At 55.8% G+C, this 21,893-nt stretch overlaps 2 protein-coding genes across 3 annotated transcripts; one reads left to right on the forward strand and one right to left on the reverse strand.

Moving 5' to 3' along the window:
• The first annotated feature begins 2,008 nt into the window (after positions 1-2,008).
• ILVBL (ilvB acetolactate synthase like) lies at positions 2,009-14,694 on the forward strand. 2 transcript variants are annotated; one of them, XM_043911169.1, is made up of 16 exons: positions 2,009-2,091; positions 2,693-2,837; positions 4,571-4,772; positions 4,904-5,031; positions 5,133-5,271; positions 5,356-5,467; positions 9,545-9,644; positions 9,800-9,897; positions 10,013-10,149; positions 11,103-11,237; positions 12,884-12,998; positions 13,088-13,257; positions 13,331-13,401; positions 13,485-13,556; positions 13,738-13,843; positions 13,976-14,694. In XM_043911169.1, exons 2-16 carry the CDS (start codon positions 2,703-2,705, stop codon positions 14,152-14,154), a joined length of 1,899 nt encoding a protein of 632 aa, XP_043767104.1. In that variant the 5' UTR covers positions 2,009-2,091; positions 2,693-2,702; the 3' UTR covers positions 14,155-14,694. The 2 variants fall into 2 exon arrangements, with proteins under 2 accessions (XP_043767104.1, XP_043767103.1); XM_043911168.1 differs by lacking the exon at positions 2,009-2,091 and adding an exon at positions 2,100-2,427.
• Positions 14,694-21,577, reverse strand: SYDE1 (synapse defective Rho GTPase homolog 1). Its single transcript, XM_043911166.1, has 8 exons — positions 21,400-21,577; positions 19,459-19,794; positions 18,713-19,357; positions 18,332-18,546; positions 17,556-17,682; positions 17,183-17,343; positions 16,388-16,613; positions 14,694-16,090 (listed from the first exon to the last, which is right to left on the reverse strand). Exons 1-8 carry the CDS (start codon positions 21,485-21,487, stop codon positions 15,687-15,689), a joined length of 2,202 nt encoding a protein of 733 aa, XP_043767101.1. The 5' UTR covers positions 21,488-21,577; the 3' UTR covers positions 14,694-15,686.
• Positions 21,578-21,893: the final 316 nt, after the last annotated feature.

A 21,893-nucleotide genomic window follows, 5' to 3' on the forward strand; every position in this document is an offset into this window, starting at 1 on the left:
CTATTCTGTCAGAACATCCCACCCTCGCCCTCTCCCAGAGTCTGTTCTGTACATCTGTGTCTCTTTCTGTTTTGCATATAGGGTTATCATTACCATCTTTTTAAATTCCATATATATGCATTAGTATACTGTATTGGTCTTTATCTTTCTGGCTTACTTCACTCTATAATGGACTCCAGTTTCATCCATTTCATCCAATGCATTTTTCTTATGGAAATATTTGTCCTAAGCTGTGTTAATGTACTATGCATTTACCCTAGATTCTATCTTCAAGTCAGTTCCACCTAAAGGCTCAGATTTAGGCTCAGAACCAACTTGACAAATAGTATGTTACACTCATACATTGTTTTCCTAATCTATGTTAAAGAAACTTTATATGGTAATCTGCTTTAAGATTCATTTCAGGTCAATCGTTCTATGGCCCTGGATGACTCACCTGGTGCCATTCTCTGAGTTTTGAGACATTTCTTTTCCTTAATTAGCAGACTGCTAGTAGCTGTATAACATCCAGCTAAAGACTAGCAGGGGAGTAGTTTTCCGCCCCCTTCTGATGTCTCTGTCAGAAGCTTTCTCTATCTCTTTTATACTTTAATAAAACTTTATTACACAAAAGCTCTGAGTGATCAAGCCTCATCTCTGGCCCCGGATTGAATTCTTTCCGGTGTGTTTCATTCTTCAGCAACAACCTTTCACCTACAGCTAGAGAAAACCCCTGTGCAGCAAGGAATACCCAGTGCAGCCAAGAATAAATAAATTAAAATTTAAAAAGAATGTACCTATTAATAATTACTAAAAATTAAAGCTTCTCTGTTCCTGGGATTCTCCAGGCAAGAATACTTGGAGTGGGTTGGCATTTCCTTCTCCAGGGGATTATTCAATGTATGTTCTTATAAAACAAAGAGAATAGAAGAACTCATGGAGACAGCAAGGATAGGTGGACTTTGCTAAAAAGAGAAGCAAATGGACAGTAACACGTGGAGAATGTGGGGCCGATGGAAGTTTTGTTTTAATGGGTGGAATTGAAGAGGAAAAGTTAAAATTTTACATACCCTCCTGTCTCTGTAACTCAGCTTGCTCCTTGCAAAGTCTGGATCATGTAGGTCTCAGAAAGTGGGGATTCACAGTACTAGGAACTGGAGTTTATTTCACCCTTGACCTGCTCTTTGCAATCGCCCAACCCCAGCAAACCTGCTTAATCATGCCTGTTTGTGTATAAAAACTTTATAACCCCTTTGTTTGGGGCTCAGAGTTTGGAGTGTTAACTCCTCTGGGCCCACTGGCGTAATAAACCTGAGTTCTCCAACTCTCTGAGTTGTGGTGCTTGGTTTCTCGAGTGCTGGTTTCTGCAACAGAATTATTCTACAGAATATGAACGACGGGGTAGAATTCTCAGAGGGCAATCCCAGTTGACTCTGGATGGGAGCCAGTGTAAAAAAGGCAGGGTTTGTCTTGGAGAGAAGCAGAGCATTGGGGACCATAATTACTTCCCCTTTACTGATGGGGACATTGTTTTCCAGAAGGCTGCAAAGTGGCGAAACGCGGGCTGGAACGGGGACCAAAGCAGAAAAACCCCAAGCCTGCAGGAAGAGGGGCGGGCCTACGAGGGTAAGGGAAACAAGGCGGGCCTAGGGGAGAGAGGGCTGGCCTCTGCCTTTGCAGAACTGCGGTGGGGTGGGATCACGGATGGTGACACTGGGCAAGGGATCTGTGATCGTGCTGGGCCAACGTGAAGGGGCGTACAGCATGCCTGCTGTGGAAAGCGATTTGGGCTCGGAAGGCCGGGAATCTGCAAGCCAGCAACTTCGGGCCAAGGGGAGACCCGTGGAGGGCGGATCCTCCAGATTCCCGGCTACTGAAAGTCGTAGAGGGGCGTGGCTTGTAAAAAAAAAAAAGGGGGTGGGTGCGCGTGTGTGAGGCTTACAGCGCAAGCCAATGAGAAGCGAGGGAGGGCGGAGCCTGTGCAAGAGGCGGCCAGTAGAGACAGAGCCCTTAGAGGAGGGGCCTGTGACCTTCCTCTAAGAGGAGGCTAGGGCTCCGCGCACGCGCGGAGGGGCGCCCTGGATCCAAGTGGCCAAAAGGGCAAGGACACAGGTACTTGGCCCAGCCCTTTCAAGTCTTGCGCCTGGTCACGTGACACGCAAGGCGCCGAATTCCTTAGGAGCCAGCGCCATTTCCTATGGATGAAGGTTCAAGTGCCACGGGGGTAGGAGGAGCATCCTGATACAGTCTGACCTTGACTTGTGGCCTGCAGTCGGGAGTCAGATTGGAGTCCAGGCGCTCGTTGGAGGGGAGGGGCCCGTCTTCTGTAGAGGGTGATGCACGCTGACTTGGGGGTGTAGTCGTGGGGTGGGCTCACCGCTAGGACGAAGATTCGGGTCCTTGATGTCAAAGAGAGGCGGGGCTTCTCGCCGACCCATTGAGAAATAGGTAAGTGGGAAATAATTGGCGACTTTGTCGCCGCATTGACCTATGGCGGCCTAATTTAGGTGGTCGTGGAATTTTAAGGGGCGGGGGGTTGGGCTAGCGTTGCTAGGGGCGTGGCCTGGTCAGGAGCCTGGAGGTGTAAGGGGCGTGATAGTATCGGTGCGCGCGACAAGGGGCGTGGCCGGGATCTGGGCCAGGAGAGGGGGGTGTGCCTTCTGGATAATTTAATTGTCGCTTCCAAGTCCTAGCACTGCCCTTTCTTCCTTAGGTGTCAGCTCATGGAGACCGCGGCGGCTGCCGCCCCAGCTGGGGGCTTCTTCCCCTCTTTGCTGCTCCTGGGCTTCGGGACGCTAGTGGCCGCCTTGCTGGGCGCCGCTCACCGCCTGGGGCTCTTCCATCAGTTGATGCACAAGGTTCGGGGGCATACAGGGGTGGCGGGCCGGGGGCAGTCAGAGGAGTGGACTTCCGTTAGCACCGTTTCCAGCTAAGCCATTTCACAGGCGGGGAGAGTGAGGCTCCGATTAATGCAGAGCGACTGACTGATGGGAAAATTCTAGGATCCTGTTGCTATTGTGGAACTGCTTCCGGGACCCTGGACTTTGCCTCTAGGAAGAGGCCACGGGGAAACTACAGCTGCCAGGCACTCCACACCCCACCTACCCCCTTCCTTAGGGACCCCCCCCCCCCCAGTCCTTTTCACTGAGCGATGCTCCCTAACATGGTGGAGTCAGAGTGCTGAGGGCAGGCTCCAGAGGATGTGGCTGGCCGTGACAGTTTTGTGAGGGTAGTTTGCTCTGCTCAACGGTTTAGAGCAGTTTTCCCGAGTACCCAACAGTTTGTCTTCATTTTCCACAAGCGGAAACCGAGGCTCATAGAGGGTATGTAATGGCTTGCCTTATGTGACCTGTTTGGGGAAGAAGTGACCCCACAGACCTGGCTCTGAACTACTTTGCTCCTGACAGAAATGCACCCTTTCCCAGACCCTCTCCCTGTCTTTTTTTTTTTTTTTTTTTTAAAGTACTGTTGATTCTGTTTTATGTTTTGGTTTTTTGGCTACCAGGGATGTGGGATCTTAGCTCCCTGACCAGGGATCGAACCCACACTCTCTGCATTGGAAGGCGAAGTCTTAACCACTAGACCACCAGGGAAGTCTCCCTCCTAACCTGAAGCAACGCCACTAGCCTTGTGGATTTGTAAAGATTTAAGGCAAAGACCGGGCTTCCCAGGTGGTGCAGTGGTAAGGAACCTGCTTGTCAATGCAGGAGATGTGGATTTGATCCCTGCATGGGGAAGATCCCCTGGAGAAGGAAATGGCCACCCACTCCAGTATTCTTGCCTGGGAGATCCTGTGGACAGAGGAGCCTGGCAGGCTGCAGTCCGTGGGGCTGCAAAAGAGTCGGCATGACTGAGTGACTAAACAACCACAACAGTGGCAAAGGCCTCTGGTGTACGGGGCTGTGTGGAAGCTGAGGCTGGGAAGCCCCAGCATGGTCCTTGTCGCAGGCTGCTCCGGTGCTGGGCACTTGGTGGTTGGCAGCCTTTGAGCCGGGCCTGGTCTGGTAAGTGGGAGGGGCCTGAGAGACTGGAGTCGGGAGTCTCCTGTGGTGGGGCCCTGATACCGGAGGGCAGGCTGTTCTGGAGTCCCAGCTGGTGGCTTCTGGCCAAGCTCCCTTGGGTTCTGTGGATCTACCTTCCCTAACCTCTCTTCCTGCTTGCGCCACAGGTGCCTTGAGAGCACTGCTCAGGAGTCTTGGTCTCTGTAATTGTAAAAGGATATATTGTCGGGAGGCTCTGATAAGATGCCTGGTGTTGCTCAGTGGTAAAGAATCTGCCTGCCAATGCAGGAGACGCAGGTTCAATCCCTGGGTCAGGAAGATCCCCTGGAGAAGGAAGTTAACCCATTCCAGTGTTTACTGCCTGGGAAATCCCATGGAGAGAAGGGCCTGGCGGGCTACAATCCATGTGGGTCGCAAGAGTCAGACACGATCTAGTGACTAAACAACAGCAAAGCAACACCAAGCTTCCCCTGCCTTCCCACCTTGCCCTCCCCTCCTTCCTGGGGGAGGGGGGTAATTCCTCTTCCCACCTGCCCTGGTGCCTGCACCTTGGTCCTTGACAATCTCACTCCTCCCCTCTCCTGGCCCAGGTGGACACGGCAAGCATCCGGCATGGTGGGGAGAACGTGGCAGCCGTGCTGAAGGCCCACGGTGTGCGCTTCCTTTTCACGCTGGTCGGTGGGCACATTTCGCCACTGCTGGTGGCCTGTGAGAAGTTGGGCATCCGCGTGGTGGATACCCGCCATGAAGTCACAGCCGTCTTTGCCGCCGATGCTGTAGCCCGCCTGACCGGTGAGGGCAGAACGGGGAGGGCTGGGGGCTGGTGAGACTGGGATGTCTCTGAGCGGGCAGGGTTTTTATTTTGCGGGGGGAGGAACATGGCCGGGAGAGTGGAACCAGCTGTGATAGGGTTTGTGTTCCAGGGACGGTGGGCGTGGCAGCAGTGACGGCAGGCCCTGGCCTCACCAACACAGTGACTGCGGTGAAGAATGCCCAGATAGCCCAGTCCCCAGTCCTGCTCCTGGGTGGGGCTGCCAGCACCCTGCTGCAGGTGCCCTGTCCTGGTGGGGGTGGGGGACAGGTGGCAGGGACCCCAGGGAGCCCAGAAGTGCTTATGTGTTGACTTCCTGGACTTCTTTCTGTCTCTACTAGAATCGGGGTGCGCTCCAGGCAGTTGATCAGATGTCCTTGTTCCGGCCGCTCTGCAAGTTTTGTGCTTCTGTGCGGAGAGTGCGAGATATCATCCCCACCCTGAGGGCCGCGATGGCTGCTGCACAGTCGGGCACCCCCGGTAGGTGGTGGGGCGGGGTCTGGGCAGTGATCCTGCCCTGGGACCTGGGAGGCATAGCAGAGCGTTCTCCTTGTCTCCATGCAGGCCCGGTGTTTGTGGAGCTGCCTATAGACGTGCTGTACCCCTACTTCATGGTTCAGAAGGAGATGATGCCAGCTAAGCCACCCAAGGGCCTCGTGGGTCGAGCGGTCCACTGGTAAGTAGCCCGGCTCCTGCCACTCCCTCCCATATTCCCTGGCTTCTCCTGCAGATCCCTGCCAGCACCCATCCTTTCTTTGACTCATTCACTGATTTGCACATTAGTTTGAGAGGAGCCAGCTATGGGGAGAGTGTCCTAGGTAGAGGAGACAGCATATGCAAAGGTCCTGAGGCAGGGTTGAAGTTTGTGGGTTGGGAAAGCAAAGTGGCCCATGTGGTGGCAGCAGGTGAGCAGAGGGGAGAAGGGTAGAGGCTGAGCTGAGAGCAGTCAGCAGGAGTGCCTGGGCAGACCTGCAGCTTTGTTTTTTTAAATAAATGGCTGTGATTTTTTTTTTATAAAAATATCTTGAATATGTTCCAATGTTGTTTCTGCTTTGTGTTTCTTTGGTCTTGAGGCATGTGGGATCTTAGCCCCCAGACCAGGGATCGAACCTGTACCCCTGCATTGAAAGGCAAAGTCTTAACCACTGGACTGCCAGGAAAATCCCTGGGGCTTTGTTTTTAATTTGAGAGTCATTGAGAAGCATTGCAGGACCTTAAGCACTGGCATGGGGTACCCTGGTTTGGTTTTTTATTTTATTTTATTATTATTTATTTGACTGTGCTGGGTCTTCATTGCTGTACAGGCTTTTCTCTAGTTGTGGCCAGTCAGGGCTATTCTCTAGTTGCAGTCTGGGCTTCTCATTGCAGTGGCTTCTCTTGTTTCGGAGCAGAGGCTTTAGGGCGTGTGGGCTTCAGTAGTTGCAGTTCCTGGGCTGTAGAGTACAGGCTCAGTAGTTGTGGCACCTGAGCTTAGCTGTCCTAAAGCATGTGGGGTCTTCCCAGGCCAGGGATTGAGGCCCTGTCTCCTGCATTGGCAGGTGGATCCTTTACCACTGAGCCATCATGGAAGCCCTGGTTTGGGTTTTTATTAAAGATCCCTCTGGCTCTTGCCAGAGAGTGGACATTGGGGTCAGGTGGAAGCTGGGACGCCAGGGAGGAGGTGTGGCAGTCCCTGGGATGAGAGATGATGGTGGCCTGGAATCTAGGTGGTAGCTGTGGAATGCAGAGATGTGGCTGGATCTCATATGATTGTCTGCACCTGCAGCAGGACAGGATAAGGGGACAGTGGGTCCCTATAGGCCCACGACATGGGCACAGTTCACTCTGGGGCCTCCTATGGGGCTTTTGAGTGGTGAGTAGCCTGGGTGTTGGAGAGATCAGGGCAGCAGTCCTGGCGTGGGATAAGCTTGAAGGTTTTCCTGGGAGAGCTGCAAGTTTCATGGAGGAACTTCTTTCCATTGAGAGGCTATAAAAAAGGTTGTAAGTAGGGGTGTAGACTGAGCAGAGGTATGTGAAAGGGATCATTTTTGGTCATCACTGAGGTAGACCTGGCTGAAATAGGACACAGAAAGGAGAATCAGTTCTCCTCCTCTTCCCCCCCCTGTCCCTTCCATTTGCCTGTCCTTGCCCCTCTGCCTTCTACTCCCCCTCCAAATATTTAGTGAGTGCCACTATGTGCTAGGTGCCAGGATGGGCATGAATAGGACAGACAGGTCCCTGCTCCCTGGGCATGTGAGGGGCACCTGGAAGGCCAGCTCATGGTGTAGCAGGTTAACTCACATGGCTTTTATAATAACCCTTAGAGTTAAGACTCAGAGGTATTATTCAGCCCATTTCACAGATTAGGTAACTGAGACCCAAGGCAGCTGAATGACTTGCATGCAGTTGTCCGGTTTGTTAATGGTGTACCAGGGTTCAGCCTGAAGGAACCTTCAGTGCTTAATCCACACAGCTATGTTCCATCTGTAATGTAGCTGGAGTGAAATGAAAGTCCTGAGTGAAGTGAAGTGAAGTCACTCAGTTGTGTCCGACTCTTTGTGACCCCATGGACTGTAGCCCACCAGGATCCTCAGTCCATGGGATTTTCCAGGCAAGAATACTGGAGTGGGTTGCCATTTCCTTCTCCAGAGAGATGGGTTGAAATCCCAGAACTGCCACTAGCTAGCTGTGAACAAATGATTAAACCTCTCTTTTTTTTTTTCCTTCCAGTTTTACTGAGATCTAATTGACATACAGCACAGTGTAGGTTTAAGGCATATAGCACAATGATTTGACCTGTGTATACTCTGATTAAACCTTGCTTGATGTCAGCTTCCTCATCGGTAAGGAGGACAAACATTGCTTTTTCTCTCTAGACTAAGATTTTGTGAAAAATAAAGTGAGATTATTTTGATAGTGCAAAGCATATGCTGAAGTAGAAAAGAACTTATCGTTATTACCTTAAATAAGAATAGGGCTGAGTCCATAAAAAAGAATGAAATAATGCCATTTGCAGCAACATGGATGGATCTAGAGATTGTTACGCTGAGTGAAGTGAGATAGAGATGGAGAAATATCATATAACATCCCTTATATGGGGAATCTAAAAAGAAATGACACAAAGGAACTTATTATTATTATTATTTTTTTTTTACAAAGGAACTTATTTATGAAATAGAAAGGGACTCACAGACTTAGAGAACAAACTTATGGTTGCCAGTGGGGAAGGATGGGGGAAAGGGATAGTTAGGGAGTTTGGGATGGATATGTACACACTGGTTTCTCAGGTGGTGCTAGTGGTAAAGAACCTGCCTGCCAATGCAGGAGATGTAAGAGGCTCGTGTTAGATCCCGAGGTCGGGAAGATCCCCTGGAGAAGGGCATGGCAACCCACTCCAGTATTCTTGTCTGGAGAATAACATGGACAGAGGAGCCTGACGGGCTACAGTCCATAGCGTCGCAGAGAGTTGGACACAACTGAAGTGACTTAGCATGCATGCACGCACATACACACTGCTACATTTAAAATGGATAACCAGCAAGGACCTACTGTATAGTACAGGGAACTCTGCTCAATGTTATGTGGCAGCCTGGATGGGAGAGGAGTTGGGAGAGAATGGATACATATATATGTATGGCCGAGTCCCTTTACTGCCCGCTGGAGACTATCACAACATTGTTAGTTGGCTATACCCAATGTAAAATTAAAAGTTTAAAAAAAAAAAAAAAAAGAATAGAGCTGAGTCCAAAGTCATATCAGGCGTAAGGCAAGGTGTCTCCCAGCCTTCCTCCAGCACGATTAGGGAACTACCCGCCTGAGGCTGACTTATGCCTTTCCTTCTTCCCACATAATAGTTTCCCATGGTTCCTCTTCTCATTTTCTGCCATCTTTTCTCCTCCTCAGAAGAGAAACAGAAGCTTCAGGCTATGACTAATTCTATCCAGTTGATGTCCACATGTGTGTTTTTGTTTGTGAGGGCAGGAAGGAGCCGGATTAATCTTTGTCTCTAGGGCCCTGCAATGAGCCTTGTGGAGCGTCAGGGCCCTGTGACCCAGTGAGTAAGGATATGTCAGAAGCCAGAGAAAGGCAAGAGTACAGATGTTGTCAAATAACTCCCATTAATAGAGTTAATGGGCTTCCCTGGTGGCTCAGTGGTAAAGAATCCTCCTGCCAATACAGGAGACATGGGTTCGATCCCTGGTCAGGAAGATCCCTTGGAGAAGGAAATTCCAACCCACTCCAGTATTCTTGCCTGGGAAATCCCATGGACAGAGGAGCCTGGTGGGCTACAGTCCATGGGGTTGCAAAGGAATTGGACACACACGACTTAGTGCCTAGACAACAGTACAATGTTTCGCAACATGCTTTATTTTCTGAGTGGATAGATCACTGGACCTTGGGAGAGACGGTCCCTTTTACATCTTACAGAGGAGGAAGCTCAGAAAAGTTAAGTCCCTGAACCAGAGTCACACAGGAAGCAGCAGAGCCAGAACCCAAGCCCACATCTGCCTGACCCGGCAGCTCTGGCCCCTGATTCTGGTGCTCCAGCCTGTGGCCCTTGTTTCTCAAGGTCTGTGTCAGGTTGGGGTGGTCACCAGAAGCTTCCAAGGGGAAACAGGCCACTGGACACTCGGCCGCTGGGGTCTGTGTGTCCCCGGGCCATTGCTCATCCACCTGTGTTCCTTCCTGCCTTTCCGGTCCCTTTCTGGGCCCTTCAGCCTCTGAAACCCTGGTAATTGCTCCTGGTAATGGCCTCTTCCTTTTCTCTTCGCAGGTACTTAGCGAATTCCCTGGCCAACCTCTTTGCAGGAGCTTGGGAGCCTCAGCCTGAGGGGCCTCTGCCCCTGGACATTCCCCAGGCCTCCCCCCAGCAGGTGACTTACCTCTGTTCCCTGGCCAGGGACTCCCCCCACCCCCAACCACCGCCACATACTGAGTGGCATCTCTCTGAATCAGTATTGGGGCTGTCATCTTGGGGGTCTCCTGGTGACCCGAGGTCTGCTCTTTGAGCCCCCACCTCTTGCCCCAGGTTCAGCGCTGTGTGGAAATCTTGAGTCGGGCCAAGAGGCCCCTCATGCTAATTGGGAGCCAGGCCCTGCTGCCTCCGACACCTGCAGACAAGCTTCGGTGAGAAGCCTCCGGCCTGCCCTTATTGTTACGGTCACAAGCCTGCTCCCCTGGTGCCCTGGGAGGAGGGGCAGGCCCTGGGCCACACTCACTTCTGTTCTGCCCTGATCCCCAGGGTTGCTGTGGAGACCCTGGGCATCCCTTGCTTCCTGGCGGGGATGGCACGGGGGCTGCTGGGCCGCAACCACCCCCTCCACTTCCGGCAGAACCGCAGGGCCGCCCTGAAGAAGGCAGACGTGGTTGTCCTAGCAGGTGGGCCCGGTCCTCCTACCCTCCCTCCCTTTTCCCTCCCTCTAGGTACCTCCCTGCTCGAGTGGCCTTGCCCCCCTAGTTGGGTACTGGCTGGCACCTATTCTCATAATCAGCCACCCTCCTACCTCTCACCCCTAGTTTCTCTCCAGGTGGCAGTCATGTGCTGGGACCCAGCTTTACACAGAAGGGCATGCACAGAGAGTGGGCACCTGTGGGGCTGTGTATACAGCACTTGAATATGTATGCATTATACAGAACTGACACAGCCCGTCCACCGACTACACATATCTTCTTACATAAAGTGCTCTGAATCCTGCCAGGCACATAATAGTTTTATCAGTTAGCTACTGTTGTATAATAACCACTCTAAACTCAGTGGCTTACAACATGCTTATTATTTCTCAAGACCCACCTATGAGTTAGTTGACAGTTTTTCTCTCATTTTGGCAGGGCTTGTCCCTGAGTCTGCAGTCAGGGAGGTGGAAAGGCAGTGGTTGGGCTGGCTTGTGTACTTGGGGGTTGACTGGCTGCCGGACTGGGCTAGCATGGCCTCAGTTGGGGTAACTGAGTTCTCCCTCTCCCCCTACCTCCTCCTCCACGTTTCTCATCAGCCAGCCAGGTAGCCTGGCCTTTTTCACTTGGTGGGTGATGAGAAACATGCAGGGCTGGGGGAATAAGGTTATACCAGAGAGAAGGATGGAAGCCACAAGCCTTCAGGAACACACGCCATGGCTTCTCCCACATTCTTACGGGCCAAAGCACCATAGGTCCTGGCGCCAGGCTAGGTTCCAAGAGTGGGGACCTGCAGAGTCTCATCGCAGGTGGCACTGGCACAGGAAGTGAAGGATGGGGACCTTTCTGCCTTCAGGCTACCACAGTGGACTGAGTAAGCTGGCGGGCACCCCCCAGGAAGCTGGCCCTCGGTCTGCTGAGACCCTGTCCCCTTACCCCAGGAACGGTGTGTGACTTCCGCCTGTCCTATGGCCGTGTCCTCAGCCGCAGCAGCAAAATCATTGTTGTCAACCGTGACCGGAAGGAGATGCTGATCAACTCAGACATTTTCTGGAAGCCCCAAGAGGCTGTGCAGGGTGAGCCCCTCCTTTTGTACGTGTCCCTTTTCTTCTGGCCTCTGCTGCACCTGGCGTGAGCTGGGTGCTGGTGACCGAGGCCTGGATCCTGCCCCAGGGGGCACCCAGTTGGCCGGAGATGCATATTTGTCCCTTAGACTGGTAGGTGCTTCTGGATGAACTAAGGGTAGGGTTTTTTTTTTTAGAAATATTTATTGTGCATAAAATGGTCATTCCTTTTGGTAAGTCAGTTGTTACCACCTCTAAAATTGTTTAATGTAAACCAGAGCTTCCCAGATGGCACTAGTGACAAAGAATCCTCTTGCCAATGCGGGAGATTCAAGAGATGAGGGTTCGATCCCTGGGTTGGGAAGATCCTCTGGAGGAAGAAATGGCAATCTACTCTAGTATTCTTGCCTGGGAAATCCCATGGACAGAGGAGCCTCTTGGGCTACAGTCCATGAGGTCACAAAGACTCGGACCCGACTGAGCACACACGCATGCCCACACAGCACGTGTACCAGGGGGAAGGCCCGGGAATGTGCATGTGATGCCGTGTCCTGACTACTCTCCCAGGTTGCCTGCTGCCTTGAGGACCTGCCCTGGGGTCTCTCAGTTTTTCTGTCGTGGCTCTCCTACCCCTGTTCAGTCCTCTTCCATAGCCTTTCCATGTCCTGCTTTGCCCATCGTTCCAAGGACGCTGCCTCTGCCCTGCAGTGGAGGTGACGGGGAACTTGTGTCAAGCAAAGAAATAGCACCATGTGCATTCATGTTTGGGAAGATCCACTGGAGCAGCCGAAGGGCAGCAAGTTGGACAGGACCAGGTAGAGGCAAGGGGGCTGTTAAGGCCAGGACAGAAACCATGAGGCCTGGAGTAGAGATGGACAGGGAGGAGAAACTCGGCTTCTCTGAGCCTCTGTGTGATTGTTTTCTGAGATGGAGCTGATGAAAGGTACATTGTCATTGGCTTATTTGTTTGCTCTCCAATACCCTGTGTGCCTGGGTTGTCGAGACGTGCTTGGACGATAGAGATGTTTTTAGTGACAGGTTTCAGAGGCAGAATTGACAGGTCTGTGTGACCCAGGGTGTGAAGGGGGAGGCAGGAGACAGGCTGATGTGAGTTTCTAACTCACTTTGTAATTTTATTTATTTTTGGCTGCACTGGGTCTTCACTGCTGCATGGGCTTTTCTCTAGTTGTGGCCAGTGGGGGCTACTCTCTAGTTTCAGTGTGCAGGCTTCTCATTGCGGTGACTTCTCGGTGCGGAGTACAGGCTCTAGGGTTCGGCTCCTGGGTTCTAGAGCACAGGCTCAGTAGTTGTGGTGCATGAGCTTAGTTGCACAGTGGGCGTGTGAGATCTTCCTGGACCAGGAATCAAACTTGTGTCTCCTGCAGTGGTAGATGGATTCTTTACCACTGAGGCACCAGGGAAGCCCCGCTAACTCACTTTGGCCTTGCTCTCCCTCTCACCTCTATCGCCCTAACCCTGGTTCTGGCAGGCTCTGGGGTGTTTCACCCATTTTGCCTTAGGCTATCCACCCCCCAACCCTGCCTGCTTCCTTGCTTCCTGCTCAGATGCCTGTTGGCTTCCTGCTGTCTTTGGGCCTCTGGTGCTCAAAGGGTAGGAGGTTGCCTTCTCCCCACAGCTGTGCCCTCTTTCTCCCCCAGGAGATGTGGGCTCCTTCGTGGTGAAGCTGATGGAGGGCCTCCGGGGTCAGACATGGGCCTCAGACTGGGCAGAGGAGCTTCGGCAAGCCGACCGACAGAAGGAGCAGACCTTTCGGTGGGGGCTGGGTAGAGTGGACTTGGTGGGTCACGGGTTCCTGGTGGGCCAGGCTGCTGGCTCTGCTGACCTGCTTTGCCCCATCACAGGGAGAAGGCACTGATGCCCGTAGCCCAGCATCTTAACCCAGTGCGGGTCCTGCAACTGGTGGAGGACATTCTGCCTGACAACTCCATCCTGGTGGTCGATGGCGGGGACTTTGTGGGCACAGCCGCCTACCTGGTGCAGCCCCGTGGGCCCTTGTGTTGGCTTGATCCTGGTAAGGGCAGACCTACACCTGGGGCAGCTTGCACTCCTCTGGGCCTCTTTACACCTGCTTTTGGTTCTCCTAGGGGCCTTCGGGACTCTGGGGGTCGGTGCTGGATTTGCACTTGGGGCCAAACTGTGTCGGCCGGATGCTGAGGTGAGTCAGAGCGTGCTGGGGGCGGGAGGCTTGCTGCTTTCTGGGCTGTAAGCCAGCCCAACCATCCTTGGTACCCACCTCAGGTCTGGTGCCTGTTTGGGGATGGAGCGTTTGGCTATAGCCTCATCGAATTTGACACCTTCGTCAGACACAAGGTGACTGGTCGGGCTGACCCAAGGGAAGCTCAGAGCCTGGGGTTCCGGGAGATACCCTCAGGGGTGGGCTGGGGAGGGAGCTCCTTATCTGGCAGAGGTCCTGTCCCTGCCTCTCACTTGCTGCTGGCCAAGCCTTGGGACTGAAGGCCGTGGCCTGGCCGCCTCCTCTCCCCCCCTGCAGATCCCAGTGATGGCCTTGGTAGGAAATGATGCTGGCTGGACCCAGATTTCCCGGGAGCAGGTGCCCTCTCTGGGCAGCAATGTGGCCTGTGGCCTGGCTTACACTGGTGAGAGGGGCCTGGATGAGCGGGGAGGGGGAACGCCGTTTCAGGGTCAGCTGAATGTGTATTCCTCTCCTGGGCTACCTGCATGGTGGGGCTAGGTTTCTGCCACCATTCTGACTTGCCCTTCTGTTTTAGATTATCACAAGGCAGCCCTGGGGCTGGGGGCCCAGGGCCAGCTGCTCTCACGAGAGAATGAGGACCAGGTGGTCAAGGTGCTGCGTGACGCCCAGCAGCAGTGCCAAGATGGCCACCCAGTTGTGGTCAACATCCTCATTGGGAGGACGGACTTTCGGGATGGCTCCATCGCCATGTAGGGCCTCGTGGGTCAGTGCTCTTGGCTCTCTTCCCACCCCTGGACTGTGCCTAGCTGGTCTGGAGTTTCATCCTTGCCTGCCCTGGGCCTAAGCCACGAGGCCCAGTGACCCTGCAATCTTCCCTGATGACAGGGAGGGGCTGGACGGGGTCAGAGCCAAGAGAAGCTCTGACAGCCCTGGGGAGTCCTTGGGCCTGTTTCTATTGTGAGCTCAACTGTGTCCTTTCTCCCCTCCTCACTTGTTGTTGTTCAGTCGGTAAGTCGTGTCCATCTCTTGGCGACTTCATGGACTGCAGCACACCAGGCTCCTCCATCCCTCCACTATCTCCCAGAGTTTGCTCAAATTCATGTCTATTGAGTCAGTGACGCTCTCTAACATCTGCTGCCTCCTTCTCCTTTTGTCTTCAGTCTTTCCCAGCCTCAGGGTCTTTTCCAATGAATTGGCCCTTTTGCATCAGGTGGCCAAAGTATTGCAGCTTGCTGTCTCACACATTGAATAAACCACATCTGGTCCATGCGGGCCCAAGTACTCATCCCAGAACCTGTGCATACTGATTTATTGTCCACAAAGATGGAAGTGAGGGAAACAGGGGGGAGACAGGAGGGGACCCTACTCTCCCACTGGAACTCTGGGGCTCACTGAGGCACCATTACTGGGGATTTCAGGGTGCCTGGGCACTGGAAACTTCCCCTCACCCCCTCTGTGGTCCCTGAAAGAGCCCCACATACCCACTCTAGACATGTCCATACATGTTACTCCTCACACACAGACACACACGCAGGGAGGCAATAAATATGTTCCGTACCAAAGTGCCCCCAGCCTGACACTTCAGGTGGGGCCCCTCCAAAAGGGAGGTCTTATAAGTGCTCAATTTCTTCAGGAATGGGGAAGAAGAATTGGGGAGGGGAAGGGCCAGACTTGCTATCTACTTTGCTGGTTTGAGGCAATTATGGGGTTTTCCCTGGAAAAGAGGTTGGCGAAACCAGTTGTTTTCCTATAAGCCCCAGGCTGCTTCTATCTATCCAGAGCCCAGGAGAGGGGCTCCCCCCACACCCTGCCTCAAACAGTACTTCTTCATAGTCCTTGGGCCCACTGAGGAAGAAGCAGAGTGCAGTGCTCAAAGCTAATACTGATTTGGTTGGCAGCAGCAAGGACTGGCTGGGAGGGTGTCTCACCATCTCAGGGTGATGCTCACAGTAACTGATGTTTCCCTGGCTAAGGGGAAGCAAAAGATGCCGGCCCTGCAAGCAGAACTGCCTTTTGGCAGCCAGGAGAGAAGCCCTTGGTACTCAAGATGGCCACAATAGCTGGTCCCTAAAGTCCCCCATCCCTGGCCGTCGCAATCAGTGCCCAAATACTGAGTACTGGAAATGGGGAATGATTCTCAGCAACGGATTGGCTGGTCGCTAGGCAACTCCCCAGTAACCAGGAGTTAGGCCTGACCTACAGGTCTGGTCCTCCCTAGGTCGTTAGGGCACCGCCTTAGCAACCAGGAGCCTGGCCTTAGTAATTGGGGTCCAGCCCCGCCCGGCTCAGAGACACACGTTGATCTGCTTGGAGAGCTCTCTCTCCAGGTCCAGGATAAGGGTATCAAAGTCTTTGAGGTTCAGGTGCGGGTTGAAGGGAGCCTCGAAGTCGTCCTCGAAATCCGTGGCGCCAGTCGGCTCTCCAGCCTCGTCGTCCTCATCTTCACTGTCGCTGCCTGTCACGTGGTCGTAGTCTGGCCCAGAGAGGAAGTCCCGCCCACAGGGCAGGAAGTCCCGCCCGCAAACGCTCCAGTCACCCGCGTAGCGGTTGCTCGGGGGGCTTTCGGGACCGCCCCGGCCGCGGGGCCGAGTCACCACTTCGGGGCTCGCTAGCGGCAAGTGCAGCGACGGCTGTCGTTTGGGCCGCAGGTACGGGACGAGCTCCGGAGGTTCTGGGGGCCTGGGGCGATCTGCAGTGGGAGAGGGAGGGCTTGGATGATGTCACGCCCAGCGGCGGCACCTAGGCCTCTGATTGGCTGCTTAGGTAATCACGCCCCTGATTGGCCTATCGAAAGGCAAGGCCTTCGACCGGATCGGGATTTCACTGGCTGAGCCAGAACTGGTTGCTCAGGCAACTAGGTACTGGCTTTTACTCTGACGAGGGGGCGTGTCTCGCCTGAAGCCCGAGACTCTAACTGGCCGCCAGAGAAGGCATCGTCGGGGATACCAGGCTCGCTTCGGCGGCGCGGGGGCGAGGGCGAGCTCACCTGGCCAGGCTTGCAGCAGGTAGTGCAGCACCTCGATATGGCGCTTGAAGTCCACCGCGTTCGAGAGACCCGGGCCAGAGCTGCGGATGCGGGGCCTGGCGGGTGCCTGGCGCGCCGGCAGCAGCACCGGACCGAAGCAAACGGCCAGGTTCTGCGGAGTCATGCGGTTGTGGGCGTGGAAGGAGGAGACAAGGCGCAGGTGGTCCAGGAGAAGCGTCAATGTAGCCTGAGAGAAGAGGGTTGGGAGAGTACGCGGTGGGCAAAGTCGGTTCCCTGTCGCACTCGAGGGAGACTAAGGCGGTTCAGAATGGGGAAACTGAGATTCAGAGTCTCATAGCTGGGAGATGATCCTGCTAGAACTTAGTATTATGCTCCCAATTTGCTGGAGGGCAGACTGAGGCCAAAGGTAACAACTTTGAAATGACAGAACTTAGGCTTGAACTTTCTCCTCTGTGTGTTAGGCAGGGCTGGTAGTAATCCCATTTTACAGATGAGGATATTGAGGCACAGAGGCAGGATCCCACAGCCAGGAACCTCCCTTATGGTAGGTTGACAGACCTCTGTTCAGAGTCTGTTAATTTCAATACATCCTGCCTGTGAAACCTGAGGTAACTCACTCAACTGCCCTGGGCCTTGGCTTCCATTATCTGTAAAGTGGGGATACTAACAGCACTAGGGTTGTGATGGTGCCACACATTCATGGCCATCACCAGCCCAGGCATGGGAGAAACATTCTGCTGATGTGAGTTCACTCCCTGTCCCGCCCACTCTCCCCACCCCCGAGGCCCAACTCACCCTCTCCACATCTGGCAGGCAGCTGAGGAGCTCACGGGTGCCCTCAGTGTTGGACGGAGCCCTGCTTGGGGGCCCTCGGGCCATGGCCTCCAGCACCACCTGATAGAGGGGCTGGGTGATGAGTGGGGTAGGCAGCTCCCGAAGATAATCCTTGAGGATGCCTGTGGATATAGGGCCCACACTGGTTAGGGCAGCCCTGGGTTCTGAATCTGGAACTTCAACGGGGGCTGGGAGCGGGGAAAGAGGAGGAGGACAGGTGCAGGAAGGTGAGAACAAGGCCAACAGAGGGGTAAAGTCCCAGAGGGACTACAGGGACTGCCTTGAGGTGAGGGTTTACTGGGGAGCAGGCAGGAGAGCAAAGGGGAAAGCTGACCGGTGATGACATTGATATCAGGGTACAGGTCCTCGGAGAGGCAGACAGCTGCACTGTCTCGCTCAAAGGCATCACGAAGCTCTTTCTTCACGGCTGCCGAGCCGCACAGACGGTATAGCCCCACTACCTGGGGGTAGGAGCAGAGAGGTGTCTTTTTTGTCAGAGTACAGACTGATGTGGGCCCTATGGGGTGAGGGCCAGAGGCCCTCCAGGTGGCAGTGGGCTGAGAGGTTAGGGGCTGGCTGAAACTTTACTGGCTGCCTTTCTGTTCTTCTGACACCTGTCATGGGGGACCCCATCTGGCTGCTTGGACAACTCAGCCCTGTAAACCCTCCAAATTACTTGTCCTGGCACCCACCTCCTTTGACTCAGGAAACCTTGACTCCTTTTCAGCTTACTTGTCACCTCCTCTGAAAAGCCTTCCCTGACTACCCCAGCCAGCAGGTCAGGTCCTGCTTTAAGCATCCCAGCTTCTTCACTCTTATCCCAGTCAGTTTCATATATGTGATTTATTAGTCAGGTCTTTCCCCCTACCAGACTCTGAGCTGCAAAAGGGCTGGGATCCTATGTTATCAAATGTACAGAGGACCCATGAATTCTGGGCTAGACACTAGGATCTGGGGGTGTGTAGGGAGCACCTGCCCTTGTCTAGGCTGGGATTGGAGCTAAGAGTTCCCCAGGTTGGGTAGGGGGGGAGGCCTGGCCGCCATACCCTGGGTGTTCTGGAGAGTGGTTCTGAGGTCTAGGGGCAAGCTATGGTGGGGTGAGGGACTTACCCGCAGCCCTCGGCGTTCGATCTGCCCAACACACTTCTGAATAATGAGAGGCACCTGGCCGGGGGACTGCTCGCGCTCCACCAGCAGGGGCAAGGGCAGCCCGAAGACGCGGGGCTCAGTTGTGCCGGGTGATTGTTGTTGTTCCGACAGGGTCAGCTTGGCATACAGCAGCCCTTGGGGCTCGAGGCGCACAGCCAGCTGCTGGGCCTGGCACCCTAAAGACACAAGGGGAACTTCCTGAGTGGGGTCTGCCCCCATCGCCTCCTGTGCCCTGTCCCCTAGGCCAAGCTACGTCCCCACCCTGGGCACTCTAGAGGAAGGAGGGAGCTGGGAACTGAGTCCTGTGCCCTCCCCACCCCGCTCTGAGACCATGCACCCTACCTCGGAAAACCGTGGGCAGCAGCACAGTGCCCTGGGCGCAGGGCCGGTGCCGCCGGACACCGGGGTCCCAGGCCAGCACCAGGGCCCGCAGCAGCCGGGCTGCCTCGAGTTCCAGGTGAAAGGTGTGGTCCAGCCGCAGGAAGTCTGGCCCCCCACGCAGCGGCCCGGTTCGGGCCCGGGCCACCCCATCCACCTGCAGCAGGCAGCAGAGGTCTCGCGGAGTGGCCCCTGGCGCCGGCCGCAGCCCCCCCAGCCCGTACAGGTGCAGGCTGAGGCGGCCCCAGAGCGCAGCCGGGGGCGGCCGGGCGGAGGGGCCCACCTCATAGGGGCGGAAGGCAGTGGGCGACGGAGGCCCCGTGGGGCGCTCGGGAGAGTCGCCGTCACTGAGGTAACCCGCCCGCGGGCCGCGTGCGCCCTCAGCCACTGCTGTCCGCCCGGGGGTCCCCACGCTGCTGTCCAGGTGGTAACGACTGATGACCGAGCCCTCTGGGGCGGCCCGCTCGCGCTCTCGGCTCGTCCGGGTGCTCCGCAGGCTCAGTCGGCGCCGCAGCTCAGGCAGCTTCTTCATCTTCATTGAGAGGCGCCGGGCCGGGCCGGGGGACTTGGTGCGGGAGGCTTTGGTCGGGGGGCTGGCAGGGGCTGCGCCTGTGGGGACAGCAGACCTCAGGCTCCAGAAATGGCTTGGGATGGGGGTGATTATGCTTGCAGTCACCTTGCAGGCCCCAGGGTGGGAGGCTTGTGCTCACCTGGAGAGGCCGGGCTGTCTCCCTCAGCTGAGCCTGGCTGTGGGCCTGGGAGCTCCGGTGCTGGGAGTCTGGGGTCCTCCTCTGGGATGGGGTTGTACCAGATCTCACCGGCTGGCTCCCCACTGCCAGGCGCCCCCGGCCCCAGAGTGGCGTCCTCTGGTGGCTTGGCCCCTCCCAGCACCCAGCGGCGGCTGCTGGGCTCCAGGCTCTGCAGGTAGGCACCGTGAGCCGGGCTCCGAGATGCCTCAGGGCTGGGGGGCCCCTCCACTCCAGCCTGGGGTCCTTCCGGGGCCTGGGGCTCTGGAGGATTGGGCTCCGGGTGCTGGGTTGGTCGACCTGGCAGAGAGCAAGGGGAGTGAGGAGCAGCCTCCCACTGCCCCCGCCCCGAGCAGCCCCAGCCCAGGCCTCTTCCCCTATGGGAGATGGGGTGCACTCAGCCTGGACACTCCCCACATTCATTTGGAATGGATGGCTGCAGGCTGGCAATCACATCCGCTACCAGCGGCCCGCCCTCAACTCCGCGCCCTAGTGTCCCAAACAGGACTCTGTCGGTCTGCCTTCCAGCCTCAGAGGTCCAGAGGGGTTTCTGTGGGCCTGGGCCCTGCATTCCCCACTCGACGTCCCCATGCCTCCCTTTAATGCTGGCGGGGAGCTTGTGCCTTCTCGGTGGCTTCGGGGAAACCACTTGTCATCTGAGCCTCACTGTCCTCCTGTGATATGGAGGGGTGGGGGGCGTGGATTTGAGGCCCTTCTTCAGGGAGACTTCAAGGGATCTCAGCATGAGAGCACTTCCTAGGCACTCATATCTCCGGCACACACACAGCCCACGGTGGATGCCGGCTAGCTTGCTTAGAAGACCAGAGCAGGCATGACAGCGAGTGTGTGGCTGCCAGGTTCTCCTTTACCCGCAGCATGTCACCCCCCACCCTGCTGCCGTTCTCTCCAAGCTTTGCCCCCATCCTGGGGCTGACCCTGTGTTTTAGGCCAGGCAGACCCCAACAGTTTTTGCTTTCAGACTGCCCCCCCGCCGCTGCCCCACCCTCCTCTCTCCGACATCCCGACATCCCGGGCTGTTTCCTGTGTGTGTGTGTGCGTGGGCACCCCTGTCTCTTCTCTGCCCTGGGAACCCTGCGAATCTCTGGGAAGACGGCTGGGGGAAGGTCAGATCCGCGAAGTCCTCTGCCTTCCCTCCTTTAACCCCTTCCTTTCGGGGACTTCCCGTCCCACGCAGCTCCCATTTCTTTTAAGGTCTTCCAGGCCGACTCCCTCCTCTGGTCATCTCATACTTCCACTCCCCGAGTCTCTCCGGGCTCTCATTTAGTAGCGTGGTCCACAGAGTTGTTAAGTCGCTTCACTGGCACTGGATAAATTACCCAAACTGCTCCGTGCCTCATTTTCCCCATCTGTGTAAGGGGGCAGTTTCCTGCAGCTGCCTAAGGTGGGTGCAGCTGCAGTTACGGCTAATAGGTAAGGGGGGGTTGGGAGGTGGCCCCCACGATCGACGCACCGCCTCTCTCCCTCCTCGGCAGGGTGTACGCCCCCATCTCCCATCCCTGGTCTCTAGGGCTCAGGGTGTCGCCAGCCTGGCCTGACTAAGCCCCAGTTTCTCAGCCTCCCAGCTCCTCCTCCCCTCCACTCTCCAGGCGCTCAGCCTCGGCCCCATTTCCTGTCAGGGGTGAGGCCCCCTCCCGGGCCTCCCGAGGAGCCCTCAGCGCTGGCATCCCTGGTCAAGCGCACATAACGGTCCGCGCCCCCTTCCCCCCCCGGCCCGTTACTTCCACGACCCCTGCCTGCCCCGGCCTCCAACCCCGACCCGCAGGGGGGCTCCACGGGGCTTCCCCTGTCCCCTCAGCGGTCCCTCCTTGGGGCCCCGGGACCCTCTTCCGAGCCGGGCGGGGTTCGTGGCCCCTTCTTCCCCACCTCCCTCTCTCTCTCTCTCACCGCGCTCCTTCGCGTCCGACTTTTTCCGGGGAAGTTTCTCCCGGCCCCGAAGGCGGGAGAAGGTCTTTCTGAGCAGCGGCTCGGCCATGCTGGGGCCCGGGCCGGGCTGAGTGCGCGCCCCGGGCTCCGGCCGCGCCGCCCCCCGCCCCGCCCGGTCTCCCCGCCCGTCCCCCGCCCCGCGCCAGCAGGAAGCGCATTCCGGGAATGCTTGGCCCAAACTTTTTTTTTTTTTTGCCCTTCCCGCGGCCTGAGCGGGCGATGCTGGGAGTTGTAGTCAATCGCCAGGGCCGGGCCGGGGACCTGTCACCGGCTCTTGTCTCTCCTTCTTGTCTTGTCTTTCCTCCATTAGTGATCGCATACAGCAGGTTCTCTTGAGTTTACTTCCAAAAGGCATCCTGCACAAATCCGCTGATCTCTTCTCTTTCCTCCCATCCACTGCTCCAGCCTGATGCAAGCCTTGGCATCGCTTATTTTGACGACATCCGCTCTTCCCT

This window comes from Cervus elaphus, chromosome 9 (assembly GCF_910594005.1).
Source record: "Cervus elaphus chromosome 9, mCerEla1.1, whole genome shotgun sequence".
NCBI lineage: Eukaryota > Metazoa > Chordata > Mammalia > Artiodactyla > Cervidae > Cervus > Cervus elaphus.

Bases quoted from the DNA above. Each gene is read 5' to 3' on its own strand.
- SYDE1 (XM_043911166.1), bottom strand. From the start codon at position 21,487: ATGGCCGAGCCGCTGCTCAGAAAGACCTTCTCCCGCCTTCGGGGCCGG. The intron at 18,547-18,712 runs GTAGGGTGCATG...TTGTGTCTTTAG, and splicing joins GCTGCCCACGGTTTTCCGAG to GGTGCCAGGCCCAGCAGCTG. The intron at 16,614-17,182 runs GTGAGTTGGGCC...CTCTTCTCTCAG, and splicing joins GCCTGCCAGATGTGGAGAGG to GCTACATTGACGCTTCTCCT.
- ILVBL (XM_043911169.1), top strand. From the start codon at position 2,703: ATGGAGACCGCGGCGGCTGCCGCCCCAGCTGGGGGCTTCTTCCCCTCT. The intron at 5,272-5,355 runs GTAGGTGGTGGG...GTCTCCATGCAG, and splicing joins TGCACAGTCGGGCACCCCCG to GCCCGGTGTTTGTGGAGCTG. The intron at 13,844-13,975 runs GTGAGAGGGGCC...CTTCTGTTTTAG, and splicing joins CTGTGGCCTGGCTTACACTG to ATTATCACAAGGCAGCCCTG.